The sequence below is a fragment of the Elgaria multicarinata genome, chromosome 2, assembly GCF_023053635.1.
Source record: "Elgaria multicarinata webbii isolate HBS135686 ecotype San Diego chromosome 2, rElgMul1.1.pri, whole genome shotgun sequence".
In the NCBI taxonomy this organism is placed as follows: domain Eukaryota; kingdom Metazoa; phylum Chordata; class Lepidosauria; order Squamata; family Anguidae; genus Elgaria; species Elgaria multicarinata.
This window is the reverse complement of record NC_086172.1, coordinates 159067497-159087546: the sequence shown is the minus strand read 5'-3', so window position 1 is coordinate 159087546 and position 20050 is coordinate 159067497. Positions and strand designations below refer to the sequence as shown.

Below are 20050 nucleotides of genomic sequence, written 5' to 3'. Positions count from 1 at the left end.
CTGCCACCTGGACTACAGTGGCAGCCACTGCTTTGACCACACTTACTTTGGCTGATGAAATAATCTATAGTGGCCAAGGAAATAACCAATGGTACCTTCACACAATACAATAACCAATGGTGGTTCAAATAGGCACAGTGTTGATTATTTGTATTGTTATTTTGGCCAAATAACCAACAATTGGTTTAAAAACTCCCTCCGTACAACACAATAACCTATGGTGGGTTAAATAACCAACCGTAGATATTTAAACCACCATTGGATATTGTGTTGTCTGAACCCTGTCACAGTGTTTTCTGTTTCATCCCCCCACCATTTTTTTTTGAGTGGAAGTCACTCATTTGCATTGTCAGTTTTTCAACTTGCTACTCTATTCTTTTAACAGCAACCTGATTTGTTTCTTAAATTTTGATTGGAGTAGACACTGCAATATTTTTTCCAGATCAGTAGCAATGGAAACAATTCTTAGCTTCCTGATTTCCAAACACATTTGATCCTTGCAAGCCAAATGCCCCCAGAGCTGAGCCCACATTAGTTCCCCATGACAGAAGGGAACAAGAGTAGCACTAGTATAGCCTGCATAATCTCAACGTTGAGTGATCAGTCCCAGCACAGGATTCTCCTTTCCCCTCAAATGAATTCATCCCATCCTTTTGGCCTGATCCTAAGGAGCAAAATCATAACCAAAGAAGTTACAATGAGGAAACTGTGTTACAATCACTCTGCTCACAATACAATACTTTGCATCTACTTAAACAACGAAGAACATATTTGTACAACATTTAAGCATAGGTAGTTTTGAAAGTACAGAAAAGTTTAATCACTCATGAATTACTGCTGTACCTAACAATATGTCATTTTCTATAGTTTTGCATTCAGAATCAACTTTCCCTTTTCAAAGACAGTGTTACTAATAGTACCAAGTGTGTAAGGGTGGAACTAGGTACTATCTAAAACTAAAGGCTGTGACCTTCTGGATACCGTGTGTCAACTGTTATTTTTTAAAAAAATTTCCTTTTGTTTATAATGAGTTGGAAGATTATGACAATTGAGGTGTGGATTGATTATTTATTTATGCATTCACAAGGGGTTTGGTTTGATGAAAACCAGTTCCCAAACATCAGGGAGACAGATACTCCTGTGCCATAAAAAAAAAAAAAACCTCACGTGTACATTCAACATATTTGGAAGTCCAGTAAAACTAGTTCCCTTTCTGGTTATGAGTCAGAACGCTTAGAGAAACTTGTTAGCCAGTACCAAAGGATGCTATACTTTCTCTCCAGTATTGAAAGGGATCAAAGAAGGAGCAGTGTAGACACAGAGAGAATATCAGGAAAGGATTGAACTGTAAGTGAAATTACCTTGGTATATTGGGATGTGGTTTAAATGTATTACTAGCCAGGTGCTGGGTGATTAATAACTCACAAAATTAATTACCTGGCATTTAGGATTGTCTGTAAATTTCAGACAGCTTTTATAAACTGGTGGGGGGAAACAAGCGTATGCTTAGAAGAAACCTCCATCGCTATCCCAACATTTTTAGGGGAGTTAAACCATCTGAGTCAATAATAATGCAATTTTTAAAATGTGATGAAAAGATATAATGGGCCTGTTCAGATGACGCTTCAGGCTCTGTGGTTAGCGAAACTGTGGTTCTCTCGGGTTAGTACTAACTACAAGCCATGCTGTTGCAAACAACACTTTAAGCCATGGTTAGAGTCACTAACCCTGCTGCAGATAGTCTGACTGGGGTTAGAAAGTGACCAGGGTTTGGCAAAACGCATTGCACAAGACACCTTAAACTCTGCTGCTTAACCAAAAGCCTTAACCAGCAAGGTTTAAGGTGTCTTCTGAACAGGCCCACCATAGGGAATATCAGTAATAATAGTAGCAATTCGTCAAAATGTCCAAAGGTAGAGTATGAGAATGAGAAAACATTGACTGAGCTGGGTGGGTGGCATGTGAAAAGGCAATGTGTTGTCTTGAGACTTGAAAAGGAGAGTGAAATCCAAAAGGATGTAGAGATTGTTAGAGAGCATGGGAATAGCAGAGCAGATATTTGCATCACCAGTTGTGGGGTTGTATAAGTTAAATGACAAAAACCAGATAGAAGCATAACATGATGTATTGTGTGTATGAATTGAAAAGGATCTGGTTGAGCATTACTAAAAGAATTAAATGATCAAAACAACAAATTATTTGAGGAATATTTGAAAGAGGTAGGTTGCGCTTTTGAGAAAAGAAGAATAAAAAAAGATATAGTTACAGCTTTCTGACATTTAAAATATGAATAAAGAAGAGGGTGGACAATTGCACATTTTATCTACTGATGACACAACAAGAAGCAATGGATTTAGAGTAGGGGTGTGCACGGATCCCGCTCCGCTTCACTTCCAGATCCACGATTTGCGGATCAGGCCGCTCCGCCTGTAATATAGGATCAAACCAATCCTATATTACAAACAATAAATCAAAAGTAATGGGATACACCATGCATTTCTGGCTCTACAGAAACAATGGTTACTTTAGAAACAAGTTCCCATGAAATCCTAATTGCACCATTAATTAAGCAACAGGACAAATTGCCTGATGCAGTGGCTGTTATTCCTGTAGGTATCTTAGGAATCTAGTTCTATGTGACATTTTGGTGGAGAAGACTGGATCTAACTCATCAATCAGTGAATCAAACAAACTACCTCATATTGCCTGAATTTAATTGATATTTCCATGTCCTTTTGTTTATAGCAAGTTTGAAGATTGTGACACTTCATGAGGTATGGGCATTTTATTAGTTATCATGGTATAATTTCTGCATTTGTCACAATAATTTCAATTCAAGATTCATGTGGAAATTCCACTGGTATTAATAGAAATTCCAGGTGGATTGTGCCTCATTCTTGATGTTATGGGCCAAGCTCAGTATGTGATTTGGGGCTCTTTTATTTCATGCTTGTGATTGGCCACTCACCAAAGTTTTCAGGGCCATTACATGATGTTGCTAATGACCAGAATGTCTCCCGCAGTATACCTTTCCTGGTATGAAAAGAACCACTTTTAATGTGGTAATAGCTGGGGGAAAGTGGGATCTTACACCACTAGATGGCACGATTTCAATATAAGTGAAGGGAGAGGAGGTATTCAATTCAAAACATGTGGTCACCCCTCTCCACCCATGTAATGCAACCCATAATAACTGCACCAAAGAACCAGGAAGCACAGCCACAGGTAAGAAATGTGATTTCCCCTTAATGTAGAGATGCTTGGTGCAGGTTCTGTATTTAAACCTGGATATGCTCTAATCATGTGAAAATGGAGTGCGGTTAGATTATGATTTAGATGTGTATGAAGGTGATGAGGAATGTGTCATTTTCTTCTCACCTGCAGAGTACCTCTCTACAGCCTTTTCTTTTAGTACAGATTTTGATTAGATTTTTCAGTAACATGTTCTTAATATCACCATTGCTTATACAAAGTGTTTTAAAGCTATCAAACACCAACAAAAAGAATAGAAACCTGAGCCATTTTGAACCTGAACCATCTTGGAATTCAGATAACAAAAACTCTCTCAATGTTAATAAAAATTAGTCCCACGTCTTGATTAACCAACTGAAAAAAGCACATCAACATTAGAGCAAGATCAAACTATCATGGTTGGGAAAATTAGAGGCAATTAAAATGTTGACACTTTCTCTAAATTGAACCACCAACCTAAATACTGGAGAAAATCACTTTGGGGCACAGATTATGGGGAGGTAACCTGCAGACAGTATCGCCTACCCATACTGTCCCTGCTTTCCTCTGTAAATTGGACCCCACCCCAACTTTCTGCATGATTGGAGCAGATCCATACTTAAACATAGATGTCTGCAATCATCACATCTAATTTGAATGCAAGCCTGGTAACCAAGTAATCATTTTCATTTATGACCTTGGATACTAGCTGGGAGGGTAAGAGGTCAAGGCTCCAAGGCCTACCTTTCCGAAGGAGCTTGATGACAAATCCCATTGGTGTAACAACCATTTCTCACCCCTCTTCCTCTTCTGGTGGAGACCCAAACTTAGGCTAGAGAGTAGCACTTGGTGAGTTCCAGTTTTATTATTAGGTTTGATCCAAAGGTTTCCTTCTTCAAGAATAGGGTGACCATAAGAAAAGGAGGACAGGGCTCCTGTATCTTTTAATAGTTGCATAGAAAAGGAAATTTCAGCTGATGTCATTTGTATATATGGAGAACCTGGTGAAAATCCCTCTTCATCACAACCGTTAAAGCTGCAGGAGCTATACTAGAGTGACCAGATACAAAAGAGGGCAGGGCTCCCACAGCTTTAACGGTTGTGATGAAGAGGAAATTTCCCCAGATTCCCCATATATACAAATGACACCTGCTGAAATTTCCTTTTCAAGGAAAAGGTTAAAGATACAGGAGCCCTGTCCTCCTTTTCATATGGTCACCCTACCTTCTTCTGACAGAAGGCTATGCTGGCTAGGACTGATGGAGGAAGCTCCTTCCATGGAAAGAAGGGAAACATTGGATCCAACCCATTATTATTATTATTATTATTATTATTATTATTATTAGCCACAGGTCTAAAGAAATAGTCCCTTTACCAGGGGTGGGCAACTTGTGGCCCTTCAGATTTTTTGGCGTAGAAATCCCATCAGCTGTATCCAGCATAACCAATGATGAGGGATCATGGGAGTTGTAGGTCATACTATCTGGAGGGCTACAAGCTGCCTATTCCTGTTTTCTACTTTGAGAAAGTATAATTATATTCATTATGGTAGTAAACACTCACATTTCTGCTGTTACCTTAAAGGGGAAAAAAATACCCTTATTCTGTTGTACTATTGGAAGGGGGCATTTGCTGTACTCATTAAGTCAAATTTCTCTGTTAACCATGAAAAAATACCTTACCTTTTTAAATCATCCTTTCACTCTCCTTGACAATTGAACGCCCTTCTATGGTCTACTTTCACATCCCTTCTCGATGGCTCCAGTATGACCATGCATCCATCCTCCTTATCACTTCAGTCTCACAGGAAGGTTTATGCTGAGAGATGGTGACACCAACTGGTGGGAGTTGGTAATAGCATTGTGGCCAAGAGCTTGGATGTCAGAATCCAGCAAATTTCTCACCTTGTCAACAAACATTCTCTCAGCCTTAGCTCCCCCCTCCCCCGCCCAATCTGTAATATGGGGATGATGATACCAGCCTACTTTACAGAGATGTTGTAAAGACAATACAAATAGCACAAATAAAGTAGGAAGGAGCATAGAGTCCAGCAACAGAGCCTGGTGGCTTTCATTTCTGGGTTTCAGTCAGAACCAGCCAGAACTCTAAAGGTGGTATCCAAAGTGCTGAACCATATCCCCAAGTGAATGAGGTTTGGAGAGTTCATCCATCCCTACTGAACACTTGAGAAGAATAAGTCATTGTCTGAATTCAGCAACCTTGCTGAAGCTAATCTAATCTGATGAAAATAATGTGAATAGAATTCTGGCCTGCTTCCAAGTCCAATTTAAGGTGCTGGTTTTAACCTATAAAGCCTAACACGACTTGGGTCTGCAATACCTGATAGAGTGCATCTCCCTACCTGAAGATACCCGGACACTGCGATCAACATCTGGGGACCCCCGCCTAGAGTCACCTCTGAGGGAGGCTCGTAGGGTGGCCGACAAGACTGAGGGCATTCTCAGTGGTGGCCCCTTGATTATGGAATGAGTTCCCCACTCAGGCCTACCTGGCACCAACACTGTCATCTTTTCAGCACTAGATTAAGAGCATCCTCTACTCCTATGCATTTAATGGCATATGATGGGGCTTTTCTGCAAGCTATCTAAACAGTTCTAGTATTCTATTAAAACTGTGTTTAGCTGCCTAATTGTTTTAAATTTTGAGTATTTATATTTTTATGCTCTATTTTATTATCTGATGAATTGTTGTAAACCTTCCAGACAGCTTTGGCTTTTGGGTAATATAGAAATAATAATAATAATAATAATAATAATAATAATAATAATAATAATAATAATAATGCATTTTCCCTCTCTTTTTTGCTGCTTCTTAAGTGGGGAAATGAAGACCATCTTCCTCTTCCTCTTTCTAATTGCTGGAATCCTTGCTAACAACCCTTACCCATATAATTCCGGCTATCCCAACAACAATAATTGTGTCAACTACCAGTATGAACCATCTGCTCAAGATATGAACCATCAAAACCAGCCCATTTACAGAGGTGGCCAGACACCCACAGAGATCCTAGTCAACAGTAATTCCAACTTTGCATTCAAGTTCTTTGGGCTAGTTTCTTCTAATGGAGGTCATTGGGACCAATCAGGCAAGAAGAACATTGTTTTCTCTCCCACGTGCATCTCATCTGCATTTGCAATGTTGGCCTTAGGTGCCAGGGCTAACACCTTAGATCAGATCCTTAGAGGACTTGAATTTAGGCCATCAGAGATCAAAGAGAGGGTGATACATGAAGGTTTCCATGATCTCATCTACGCATTAAACAATGGGAGGTCTGGCCTCAAGATGGATATGGGGAATTGCCTCTTTGTAAAAAACAAGCTGCATCCACAACAGCAATTCTTAAACGGACTCAGAAACATCTATGGGGGAGACATCTTTATGGAAAATTTTAAGAACACAGTAGAAACAGAACAGCACATCAATAGTTACGTCGAAAGGAAAACCCAAGGGAAGATTTCCAAATTTGTTGATGGAATTGACCCACTTACTGAAATACTATTGGTTAGCTATTTTTACATGAAAGGTAAGACAAGCTAATAGGCTTATTTTCTCATTTGGTCCCATGCCAGCCCTAATCCCACTGGATTTCATGTAGTTCTAAAATGGAACTTATTCTTGTTTACATACATGCTGCTTCTGCTTTTGTTTGCGAAAAAGACAGCATTTGCTCAGATAACTAATCCATGGACCACAGAGATCCTACTGCGTGTCCCTAGTAATAGTGTTACATGGGATGTTTCAGGGGAGAAAATATAAAAGAAAACATTATTCTAGGTTTAAAAATTCATTACTCATTTTTAGCAACTAGCAATTGGGGATGTTTAAGAATACCATGCATGCAAAGTTGTGTTCTTTGAGCAGTATGTCTCCAAAACATCAATATATCTATCACTGTGCTCCTTTATACTACCCCATGACAAATGTTCTGCAGTTGAATTGCAATCAGACACACAAACATTGAAAAATCATTGCTCTCATTAAAAAGCTGACTGCTTTCCAAGGTCGAAAATGCAGCCATATATATATTTAAAGCAGCCTTCCCTAAACAGCTTCCCTGTAGATGTGTTAGACTGCAATTCCCATCTTTGCCAAGCAGCATGGTCATTGGAACCCTCTTTTCCAGAATTAGGGTAGACCATATGTGATCTAAAATACTACAAATGAGAAGGATCTTGGAATTGTTGTAGATAACAAGCTGAATATAAGCCAACAGTGCGATATGGCTGCAAGAAAGGCAAATGCTATTTTGGGCTGCATTAATAGAAGTATAGCTTTCAAATCTTGTGAGGTACTGGTACTAGTTCCTCTCTATTCTGGTACTGGTTCCTCTCTATTCGGCCCTGGTTAGGCCTCATCTAGAGTATTGCGTCCAGTTCTGGGCACCACACTTCAAGAAGGATGCAGACAAGCTGGAGCGTGTTCAGAGGAGGGCAACCAGGATGATCAGGGGTCTGGAAACAAAGCCCTATGAAGAGAGACTGAAAGAACTGGGCATGTTTAGCCTGGAAAAGAGAGGATTGAGGGGAGACATGACAGCACTCTTCAAATACTTAAAAGGTTGTCACACAGAGGAGGGCCAGGATCTCTTCTTGATCATCCCAGAGTGCAGGACACGTAATAATGGGCTCAAGTTAAAGGAAGCCAGATTCCAGCTGCACACCAGGAAAAACTTCCTGACTGTTAGAGCAGTACGACAATGGAATCAGTTACCTAGGGAGGTTGTGGGCTCTCCCACAACCAGAGGCCTTCAAGAGGCAGCTGGACAACCATCTGTCAGGGATGCTTTAGGGTGGATTCCTGCATTGAGCAGGGGGTTGGACTCGATGGCCTTGTGGGCCCCTTCCAACTCTGCTATTCTGTGATTCTATGATTCTATGATCCATCAAAGAATTCCAAAACAGGTGCAGCACTTTAAATACACTATCTTGAACCAAACTAATGAATCTTGAATAGCTAATCAAGGCAGTTCTAAGTTAGTCCCTTTCTGGCCCTGATTAAAAGTGTTGGCATTAACATTCAAAACCCTAAACAATTTGGAGCCAGGTTTCCTGAAGGGTCGTCTCCTCCCATATAAGACCATAAGATGGTCTTTGGGGGTCCTTTTCTGAAACCCCCTGGCAAAAAAAAGTGAGGCAGGTGGCTACCAGGAAAAGGGCCTTTTCTGCTGTGGCACCCCAGTTGTAGAATGAGCTCCTAGAGTAGGGTGACCATATGACCGGATTTGCCCAGATTTGTCCGGGTTTTTGATGACAAATCCAGGAGGGGAAGGGGAAATGCGGATTTCCCCCCCAAAGAGCAGCTCTAATGGGAATTAACAAAAATGCTTATAACTCCGTCATTTTTTTAAGATAAAGACATGAAACTTGGCACCATGATAGCTTTTAGGTAGAGCATTAGCCATACCAAATTTGAAACAGATCTGTTAATCCATTGATTTGTTAGGAAGTTTTTAAAATTTGAGGATTTAATTTTTAAAAAATGTTATTTTTAAAGATAAAGAGATGAAACTTGGCACCATGATTGCTCTTAACAAGGACTTTAGCTATGCCAAGTTTGAAACAGATCTGTCCATCCATTGAGTTTTAGGATTTTTAAAAAAAGTTTGAGGTTTTAAAATTATTTTTAAAAAATAATTTTAACATGGTGACCATGTTGTCCTCCTTTTTGGTTTCCAAAATATGGTCACCCTATCCTAGAGAGATTCACCTGATGCTTACGTTGTGCTCTGTCTGGCACCAGGTGAAGACCTTTTTATTTCCCCAAGCATTTTTAGCAGTTCAGAATTACAGTTTTTAGCTCTGCTATTTTAAATCTGCTGTTGCATTTTAAATCACTGCAGTGCTGCTAGGTTTTTATTCTGGTTGCACTTTTATACTACAGTTTTAAGCCATTACATTTTCTATTGTGCTGCACTTTGTGGTTTTATGAACCATCTAGAGAACTTTGGTTATTGGACACTATAGAAATGTAATAAATAAAATATGATTTAAAGAGATGCAACCATTTTAGAGTTCCTTGGTGGATCACATATGTTCTGCTGTAACTCAGGGGGTGTGGGGAGGATGCTCTAGAACAACCTTCCCCAACCTGGTGCCCTTTAGATGTTTTGGACTTTGACTGAATCTCTGGCCATTGGCCATGCTGACAGTGGCTGATGGAAGTCCAAAATATCTGGAGGCCATGAAGTTGGGGAAGACTGGCTTAGAACAGCCTTCCTCAACCATGTTGGTAATAATGAGAGTTGTAGTCCCACACATCTGGTGGGCACCAGGTTGGGGAAGGTTACCATTGTTGTTGTAAGACCTATAGGTGTCAAAGGCTATGTTTGGGAATGGTGTTTTCCACCCCCTGTGCTGAAGTGGTCTATTTTCCATTTCTACACTTACCCTACATACAGTCCTGCAACCTTATGTATGCCTAAGGATGTCAGAAGAATTTATCTGAGCTTTCCTTGCCCTCAGATTTGGGCTTGTTTCCCCCTGCGGTGACTCACTCTGCATTTGCTTTGGCGTGTTTGTGGACTTTAGTTTTTAATAAATAAATAAACTGTGTTAATAACAATTTTCACATATTACAGCTGCAATTTGTGTCGTTTGCACAAATTTTGGCTGTTATTTACGTAATTTGCCCAAATTGTGGCTGATATTTGCACAAATTTTGTGAATTGTAATTGCAATTTGCATAAATTCCTATTTATGCTTCCTTTTTTTTTAACTGAACAAGTTCCCAGATTTCAAGAAGAAACCTAAATCTTGGCTTGCAAAGGCCAGCTGAGTCAGGGCACCACAGAAATCCATTGAGCCCCCAAATGGCTGGATTTCCTGTTGATGAACATCACTATGTACACCTTGATTGGAGTAAGTCCATTGAATTCAATGGGACATGCTTCTGAGTAGACATGCATACAATTCTACTGAATTATGAAGTTCTGCATATGACTGGAAATGCATATGTCCATGTAATAAATTATTGTGCATGAAGGAGTACATTAAGATATGAGATCCAGTTTGGTGCAGTGGTAAGAGTGTTGGAGTGGGACTCGGGAGATTCAGGTTCTAGTCCCCACTCAGCCATGGAAGCTGACTGGGTGACTTGGGGCCAGTCACAGACTCTCAGCCCAACCTACCTCACAAGGTTGTTGTTGTGAGAATAAAATGGAGAGGAGGGGATTGTGGATGCCACTTTGGGTTACTTGGAGGAAAATAGGATGGATAAAAATGCAATAAATAAATAAAATAAATAATATGGGCTTTCTGAATAAGAGCATTTTAAATCTAATTTTATAAAGTTGCAACCTGCATATGAAATATATTCTCTTCAGGAAGTGTCACTACAGAATGGTCACCATTTCCCCCCTCCAAATTCATTTTTGACACAGGGAGGGTTTTTTTTTTTTTTTGTCTTTAAACTGCTCCTTCTCTCCCTAAATTTCACCAATCCTCCTAAAATGTTCAGGATATGTACAATCAGTACTTCTTTATGGCCCCTGAAAATTTCAGAAATATTGGTCAAAAGTGTTTCAATTTTATGAAGGTCAGAATGACCTACCTCCCCCATCATCTGACAGGGCAGAATGCTCAATTTACTGAGGGCTATTAACATTACCATCGCTGCTGTGATGGTAAGAATTCTAAGTTCATAGTTCTTGTATATAAAAGTTCTTGTATATAAAAAGATCTAGGCAGGAATAGAACAGTCATCATTAAGGATAAGAGTAAGAAGAAGAATATGAATCTGTTTTCTTCTGAAAATATGCACTAACACATTCTTTCTTCTGTAAAGCCAAATGGAAAATACCCTTTGATCCAAAGTATACTCAGCAGCGTGACTTCTACGTGGATCCTCACACTGTTGTGAAAGTCCCGATGATGTTCCAGATAGGCATGTTTGAAACCGGCCATGATGATGAGCGCTCTTGCACTATTTTGAAACTACCCTACGAAGGAAATGTTGTGGCATATTTTATCCTGCCTGACAGAGGGCAACTGGAGAAGGTGGCCAGCAGCTTGTCATGTAGAGCTTTGCAGACGTGGAAAAGAACACTTTCAAAGAGGTAACAGCTTATTATTATTATTATTAATAATATTATTATTTCTTATATACTGCCCCATAGCTCTATACCACTCTCTGGGCAGTTTACAAAGACCAAAATATTAAAAGCAATACACAAAATTTAAAAAGCACACAACAGATATTACACCTAGAGACAACATACATGCGAAAACAACTTTGAGAAATCAATCAAATCCTAAAAACAATTCCAGGATCGATTGAAAACTCATCACATCCTGCTAAATACCTGGGAAAACAGAAAAGTCTTAATTAGCACTGAAAAGGTAGCACTGTTGGGCCCAGGTGGTCCTCGTAGGGGAGATCATTCCACAATTGGAGGGCCATCACTGAGAACGCCCTCTCCCTTGTTGCCATTTTCCAAGCCTCCCTCGTAATAGCACCGAGTGGAGTACCTTAGATGTTGAGTGTAGTATGTTAAGCCAGAGACTCTGGCGACGAACAGCTTAGATGAAGAGGATTATGGAATGATCTTTTGAAAGCAAATACATCATTAGATGCATCTTGTCTAGAAAAACTTATGTCAATATAATTTTATTATATAAATAAATAATAATAATAATAATAATAATAATAATAATAATAATAATAATATATTATATTATTATATTTCTATACTGCCCCATAGCCAAAGCTCTCTGGACACTCACAAAAATTAAAACCTCAAGACACAGTGTAAAACGATATAAAAGCTTAAAACTACAATATAAACTACAACCTGAATAAAACCTAGGAGCAATGCAGAGATTTAAAATACAGATTTAAAACAGCAGAGCTAAAAGACTAGATCGCTAAAATGCCGGGGAAATAAAAAGGTCTCCACCTGGCACCCAAAGGAGTGCAATGGAAGTGCCAGGTGAACCACTCTAAGGAGCTCATTCAACAGCTGGAGTGCCACAGCAGAACAGGCCCTCTTTCTGGTAGACACCTGCTTCACTTCCTTTGGCAGGGGCTCATGGAGAATGACCCCTGGAGATGATCTTATGCTTTGGGCAGATATATATGGGAGGAGACAGTCCTTCAGATAACCTGGCCCCAAGACAATTAGGGTTTTGGATGTTAATACCAGCACTTTGAATCAGTTCTGGACATGGACTGGCAGCCAGTGCAGCTGGAAAAGTACTCATATATGATCTTGTTGGCCAGTCCCTGTTAACAACCTCACTGCCCTGTTTTGGACCAGCAGAAGTTTCCAGACTGTTTTCAAAGTTAGCCCATGTATAACACATTGCAGTAATCCAGTTAAGAGGTTATCAGAGCATGGATAATTGTAGCTAGGCTGTCTGTGTCCAGGTAAGGGCATAGTTGGTATTTCAGCCTAAGCTGATAAATGGGTGCAATAAGGGTATAATTAGGATACAACTAGGTATTCTGCGACTTTTTCTGTATAAATATGCATAGGATTGTGCCTAAGAGTGACATCACACGGGGGGGGGGATTGTGTTTCCTTACCGTCGCTTCTCTGCCCCCGCTTCTGTCCCTCATTACTTCCTCTCTCTTCCCAGATGGGAAAGAGGAAGTAAACAAAGACTATTCAGAGGCCATTTTGATCACGCTGCTTTTCCTGCATACAGCAGGAGATTGCAGCATATTCCATTTTGGGGAAGTTGTGTGGGAGGCAGACATCGTTGTCTAAAGGATGTGCCCACTTCCGTAAGTGGGCAGTAGCAAGTGTACGATAAAACGCTTGTCCGGTGAACCTCTAAATGAGTTCATTTTTAAGGTGCTCCAAAATGTTTTGGTTTGTTTTTATTACAGCAGACTCTCTCTCCTCTGAAATTTGAATTAGACTGCAATCCGATGCACACTCACCTGGGAGACAGCACCATTAAACAGAGCATACATCATAACACACATAGGATTGGTTGGGAAGCAATTAATTGGATCCAATCGCTGAAGGGGAGAGCAAAAATTAGACACACAGGTATAGCTGGGATAGTAAATTGGCCATGACTTTATTTATAATAATAATAATAATAATAATAATAATAATAATAATAATAATAATAATATTTCTTACCCGTCTCTCCGATTGGATCGAAGCAGGGAACAACAACAAGGATAAAATACATAAAATACTGATTAAAAACATGGTATACACTGTTTAAAAACATCCTAAAAGCATCCTAAAAACATACTAAAATATCCTAAAATTCTACTGGATAGGCCTGCCGGAAATTGAATAGGCTTGGCAGCAGCCTGGGATATGGTTACTGGTTTTGTCCAGCCCACCTACTGCCCAATTCCCTCTTCCTGGCCTGCATGCCAAGAGCACTGGTGGTGGATGGCAGGGCCAGGGGCACACCATGGCATGGACCACTGATGTGAACCACTTTCCACCACTCTGGATATGACCAGCTTGCAGCCCAATGAAGGGTTGTTGGCTCCATGTCCCCAAGTTCCCTTACTGGAATCCCCCACCCCATGGGATTGCAGGGAGCCTAATCCCCCACCACCAATGGAGCCATCCCAATGCCTATCATGCCTACATAGCTGTGACAAACATTATGAAATGAAGCATCCGCAACATATTTACTGATAGTCCAGGTCAGCCTATTTACAGTGGAATTAATCTTGCAGTAGGGAAAGCAAAAAACAACAACCCTGCATCATCTTTGCCAATTGGCGTGCGGCTAAAAATTCCCCACTTGTTCACCTGCCTCTCACTCTGGTCCAGACAACAGTGGTGGTGAGAAGGAGGAACGGTAGATGTCACTGTCTTCTTGCTCACTGGCTCTCTGCCTTCTGAACAGGCAAGTAGTAGCAACGATGAAAACAAAGAGGAGGAATAGTAGCTGGTGACAATGACGGTGAAAAGGTAGTAGAGGAGGGGGGACTATTGAGGGGCCCTGGTCACTGTTTGGGTTTACACATGCAGAGTAGGAATGGGCTGATATAATGGACTTCATCTCTCTTTGATATGTTCCCCTATCTATTCCCAATGCTGCAAATAGAAAACTAAGACAGCAGGGAGAAGGGTTCTAGTCCCACCGGTCACCTGCTGTGCTGGTTTTATGGTGTGTAGGTGGATAAATATTGAGACAGACAACAATAGCTGGGTTTAAACAGGGCCATGTATTTAGCGATCTGCAAAGTGGGTTGAACCTATCGGGCATCCGGTATGGCCTGCTTACAGCCCCCTCAGGTCGGGCGAGCCATTCATGGCCCGTGGGCAAGCGCTGCACCATTAGTCTTCTCACGGGCCTCCCCTTGTGGGGTAGGGGATCCTTCCTTTGTCACCCCCAACTCAGACCGTCAAGTTCAGAGTGGGTGAGTAGGGTTGGCCCCAAAGGTAAGCCTTATCTCCCTAGCTAGGCTGCTGGGCTCAAAGCTGGGAGCCTCAGATCTTACCAGTCACCTTGAACAGCGCCAGTGAGTGCTCACCAATTCGCAATCCCTCTGGATGCCCGTACCTGGCGCCAAATAAAATGTGACCTAATTAAAGGAGATTAACCTATTTAACACTCCCAAGCTGTTTTACAGTGTGGAGTAGGCGAAAAAAACTCATGCGCAATTCAGTACATGAGTAAAAAATTCTTACTTGGCCTCAAATGGCAACCAGCAAGCCCACACTGTATACAGGGAGGGAGGGAGGGAGCCGCACAGCAAAAGATGAGGTGGGAAAGGGGTGAATCACGCTTTAAAGACTCCCAATCCCCTCCCCACCTCAAGGCCCAGATATGCCCTACCAATAGCAGGAGGGCACATCTTGTTCCTCCACCCCACCCACAAACACTTCCCCACGCTCAGGCAAAGCTGGGCGTGGCAGAATAGCCATTCTTCTTGCAGCGAGTTTTAAGTAGACAGCATTCCAAAATATGGCCGCCATCACTCTGAAGTAGGGGAAGTCCATTCTACTGCCTCATTCTCATGCATGTCTAGAACAAGCTGATTTACTTAATATTTTTCTCATGTGATTGACTAATCCTCTCTCTCTCTCTCTCTCTCTCTCTCTCTCTGTGTGTGTGTGTGTGTGTGTGTGTGTTTCAATAGCTTTGTAAATGTCTATCTTCCAAAATTCATGGCCAGTGGAGAGCTTAAGCTGAAAGACTTCATGTACCGCATAGGCATAGTTGATGTCTTCACTGACAGAGCGGATCTCTCTGGAATCACAGGGCAGCCTCAGCACAGGCTCTCAGGGGTAAGTTGGAGGATTTTCCTTCTCGGAAAAGGGGAAATTAACATATACTATAACCAGTGATGATCATGCTCTGCTTGAAATCTTGTACATGTGTACAAGATTTGCTAACCTATTTGCTAACCTACATTGCTAACCTATGTCAATTTAAACTTCATTTTTTTCTTCAAAACATTCCGGGAGTTGCAGTTTGGTGAACATGATCAGTATTCTCTGTTAGCTGACCTTATTCCCCCTCAAAAAATGATCATTGCCAGGGATCCCTAGAGAAAAGGGATGTACAGGAAGTTGACTTCCCCATCTACCATCTATTGAAGTGCCCATCTGGCTGCATAACACGTTGTGTGCTTCGAAACGAATCCAAAAAGCAGTGAAAATGTGAAAAGAAATGTGGCAGTGTGATCGTTGATGACAAATACAACGCTCTCTCTCCATGCACTGCAAGGGCAGCAGTTCCCTGTCACAAACAGAAGAAATTGTGGCTTGGATTCTATGTTCCCATGAGTGGAACTCTGCTCAAGGGATGATCCCACTGGCAAAGGGGTGGGTAGCATTTATTGCTTATTCTTTCTTTTCCGGAGAGTTGTGTGAGATGCTGGAGGGGTAATTTGCAAAATGGCCTCCTCCTGCTGCCACCAGGAAGAACCTCTACTGGATTGTATTCTCTGATGCAAATGAAACGATCCCTCCTACTAATGGATGATCCACCTGTACCTCAGAATTCAATTTTACATCTCCAGCATTACCATGTGGATTTTACCATTTTACATCTTTCCTGGCATGTTATGCCTGCATTTGCACAACCTGGGGCTTGTCTTAGCGAGGGGAAAGCCCTGGGGTGGATCCTCAGTGGCAGCAGGTCATTGATATGACACAGCAGCCATTGTGAAGCCATCCCAGGGCATTTCCCTGAAGCACCGCTTTAATAAAGTTGGGTACTCACCCCGACTTTTTCCTTTGAGCAAGGTGGAAACATGCATTTGCCATCTGCCACCTTGCTCTGATGTTACAGCAGAGGCGTGGCCTGGTCAATGACGACCCCTGATTGGACATGGGTAGGGGATGGGTCAGCGAGCCAAAGGCCTCTGGACCACCTGTGCCTCCACAGTCCAGCAGACCATTGCAATTGAATAAAAAGTGTGTATATATATATAAAAAACCTGGAGCCAGGCATGGGCACACTGGTACAGGGGAGCTGAAGGCCACCGAGCCACCTCCGCACCTCCATGGGCCAGTGAGGCTGCACATTACAACAAAAAGGTAAATAAATAAATGGAGTGAGGAGCCAACTCCCCCCACATGACTCATTTCTTTTCAGCAGCAGGGAGAAGAAGGAGGGAAACAATGGGGGTGAGCCATTGTAAAGCCATTTCTTAATGGCCAAAACAATGGATTCAGTTCGTATGTAGCCGTAAAGAGACTAACATGATTTTTCTTTGCTTTGTAGGCTATTCATAAAGCTATGATGATGATTGATGAGAGAGGAACAGAAGCTGCTGCAGCCTCTTCTATGGACATGGTGCCAATGTCTGTGCCTAGCATCCTTACGTTTGATAGGCCTTTCATAACTATGATTGTAGATGAAATTACTCACAGTATCCTCTTCATGGCAGAGATCTTAAATCCAACTGAGAAGTAGATAGGCCAAATGAACCCAGCTATTAATTGGCATGTAATTAATAAATATGTTGGCCTGATCGACAGTGAATTGATTTTTCTATTGTTGCTCCAGTTAAGCTGTAGTATTGGATTATTTAGGAGGAAGAGAAAGGAAAGAAGGTTGTCCAGGGCAAAATCACCATTGCTTGTAAATCTGGGCACTTCTCAGAGTACTTTGCCATTCAGTGGCTGCTAGCCCATTCTGCCAATCTATTCATAGCTCTAGGCAGGTGAGTCCAGGGCCTTAGCTAGATGGGGCTTTATCCCAGGGCGATCCCTGGGATTGTCCCTGTGCATCCACATGATGCGTAGGGGATCGTGGGATCAGGGAGAGATGATTCCTCCCTTGCCCTGGGATCTCGCCCTCCACTTTAGGCCTGGTTTTTCCACGATCTCGGGCTGAGCCTGAGACTGTGGAACGTGTGGCCGGGTGTCCTGGTTTGTCCCAGCTCCTTGTGGTCCTCACAAGGAGCCGGGACCCATGCATGGGGCGCAGAGCTCCTCAGGAGCTCTGCGCCCATTGGGGTGGGGTGGGGGTAGTGGGGGATTTTTTATTTTTTCTAAAAAAGGACTTACCTCTTATGCACGAGTGCTCTTGTGTTCCTGTCTCTTTAGAAATAAAGACAAAATGGCAGGTGCGACGCCTCTCCATCTGAGGTCATCGCGTGCTGTGTGTGAATGGAGGGGGAGATCTCGCAATAAAAATATCACAGGATCTTCACCCCTCTGTCATGCTAGACCGCTAGGGGCCTTGCTAGAACTGCCGGCTTACGCCAGCAGGGAGGCGGGGCCGAGGCGCGCTAACGTTAGCGCGCCTCCCCCAGGCTACCACACGGCGTCCCTGCGGCGTCCGCCATTTTTTTTTATTTTAAAGGGGCCGGGTGCGGCCCAAAGACGGCAGACAAGGTAAGTGGTTTTTTTATTATTTTTTACGGGGAGGGCGCCCTCCCCCCGTGCCACCCACCCTGCCACCCACCCTCCCAGCCTTCGCCCCCCCCCCCGCCGATGGGCACAGCGCTCCTATGAGCGCTGTGCCAGGTCTGCGGCTTTTCGTGGCTCCTCGCGAGTAAGCGAGGAGCCGCGAAAAGCTGCGGAAGTCCCTAGACGTTCCCCAGCTCCGGCCTGAGGCCGGAGCTGGGGAAAAGGCGCACCATAAGTGCATTGGCTTATGGCGCGTTGGAGGAGGCCTCAGCGCGGCCTGCCTCCGGATTCCCCTGTGCGTCATCTGGACGCACAGCAGGGAAGCCGGGACAGAAGGCGCGCTAAGGCCTCATCTAGGAAGGCCCTAGGTCTAGCTGAGGCCCAGGTCATGGCTTGCTTAACTTTTCAATGGCATGAAGGCAAACCATACAGTGGATGCTTAACTTGCAACAAAGCAAATCCTTTGGGACACTGAGCAGCTGTCCTGTGGAGGCAATTCCAAGGCAATTTTTCATATGCCAGCTTTATTTTGAGAAATAGCACTTAGTTTATATTCTGAAAAAGAAAAATTAAGATAAGGCACAACTATTGAGAAACATAAGTGTAGAGAGGAAATGCCATAATAGCAAAAGAAGAGACACATTTTCTAGCTGGTGCACAAGCGCAAAAACAAAGTAGAAGCAATTCACAATCCCACTTTTCTTATTTACTGTTATCATGTGTCCCACTCAGATTTTACAGGCCTATACATTGCCCTAGCAGTTTTGCACTATTTGTGATTTACTATTCCGCCCCCCCAATCTTAAGATCATTTCATCTGATTATTATTATTTGGCGGGGGCGAGAGCATTTCTCCATTCTTAAATTCAGCTCATACCAAACCTTGAGGAGTTTTAAAAGCTGCATGAAATGGATAAGCATTTTATTGCGAATTTCTCCGAATACGTACATCTTTGTGTGCAATTTTGCAAAATACCTACAAATCCTGCCATTTTCCTAATATTTTTGCATTTTTAACATTGTTTCTGTTTAAATGTACATTTTTGCACTTTTTTCCCCCCACTGGAGGACTCCATTGCAAAATTTGGGGGAGTGTGAATTTCAAAGGATAACTGAGTTTCAGTTCACATAGTGATGTGCAAGACCACCTGGGGCCCACCCCATGAGTGCTTGCATCCCCTGCTTGTGTGGTCCACTCCAACAAGCCCGGCAGCACAAGCCCCGGCTGAGTGCTCAAGAGGCTTGCAAGCCCCCCCCCCCCCCAGTCCTTGGCAATTGACTACCCTTTCTCCCCATCCGCGCTAATGGTGGCAAGCACCCACCATTAGTGTGGAGGGGGGGGAAATGTGCAAGTTCCAGGTGCCCTTGCATTAAGAGGGCCATTATTATTATTATTATTATTATTATTATTATTATTATTATTATTTATTTTATATAGCACCATCAATGTACATGGTGCTGTACAGAGTAAAACAGTAAATAGCAAGACCCTGCCGCATAGGCTTACATTCTAATAAAATCATAATAAAACAATAAGGAGGGGAAGAGAATGCAAACAGGCACAGGGTAGGGTAAACAGGCACTGGGTAGGGTAAAACTAACAGTATAAAGTCGGCTTGGGGTGTGTGTGTGTGTGTGAATGCATCCTTTCTGCAGCCTCCAGAAAGTATGCATTTTCCCAGGCCATGCTAATGGCAGCCACAATTAGTGTCCCTGGGAGACTCCAGAAAGTGCGCACTTCCCTGGCCCCCATTTCTTCAATTGGGACCCTAAAGGCCCTCTTAATGCAAGGCTACCTTGTGTTAAGAGGCCTTTTAAGGCCCCAATTGGAGCAGTGTGGGGGGGGAAGCAAGGAAGGGAGGTGCACTTTTCAGAGCCTTTGGAAACCACACTTTCCCAGGGTTCACCCATGTCTGAACACTTGCGGGCACTTGCGAGTGCTCAGATATGGGCTGCCCTCACACAGGATGTGTGTGAAACAAAGGGTCATGCATCGACAGCAAGCTTTGA

General features: G+C 42.5%; 1 protein-coding gene across 1 annotated transcript; it reads left to right on the top strand.

Moving 5' to 3' along the window:
* Positions 1-1282: 1282 nt before the first annotated feature.
* Positions 1283-17107, top strand: LOC134413592 (alpha-1-antiproteinase S-like). The gene is made up of 5 exons (XM_063147645.1): positions 1283-1351; positions 6069-6775; positions 11035-11305; positions 15316-15463; positions 16908-17107. Exons 2-5 carry the CDS (start codon positions 6076-6078, stop codon positions 17097-17099), a joined length of 1311 nt encoding a protein of 436 aa, XP_063003715.1. The 5' UTR covers positions 1283-1351; positions 6069-6075; the 3' UTR covers positions 17100-17107.
* The last annotated feature ends 2943 nt before the right edge of the window (positions 17108-20050 follow it).

What these genes read in the sequence shown, in the direction of transcription:
- LOC134413592 (XM_063147645.1), top strand. Translation starts at nt 6,076, where the DNA reads ATGAAGACCATCTTCCTCTTCCTCTTTCTAATTGCTGGAATCCTTGCT. An exon ending in TAGCTATTTTTACATGAAAG is followed by an intron (nt 6,776 to 11,034) that starts GTAAGACAAGCT and finishes TCTTCTGTAAAG; the next exon opens with CCAAATGGAAAATACCCTTT. An exon ending in CTCAGCACAGGCTCTCAGGG is followed by an intron (nt 15,464 to 16,907) that starts GTAAGTTGGAGG and finishes TTTGCTTTGTAG; the next exon opens with GCTATTCATAAAGCTATGAT.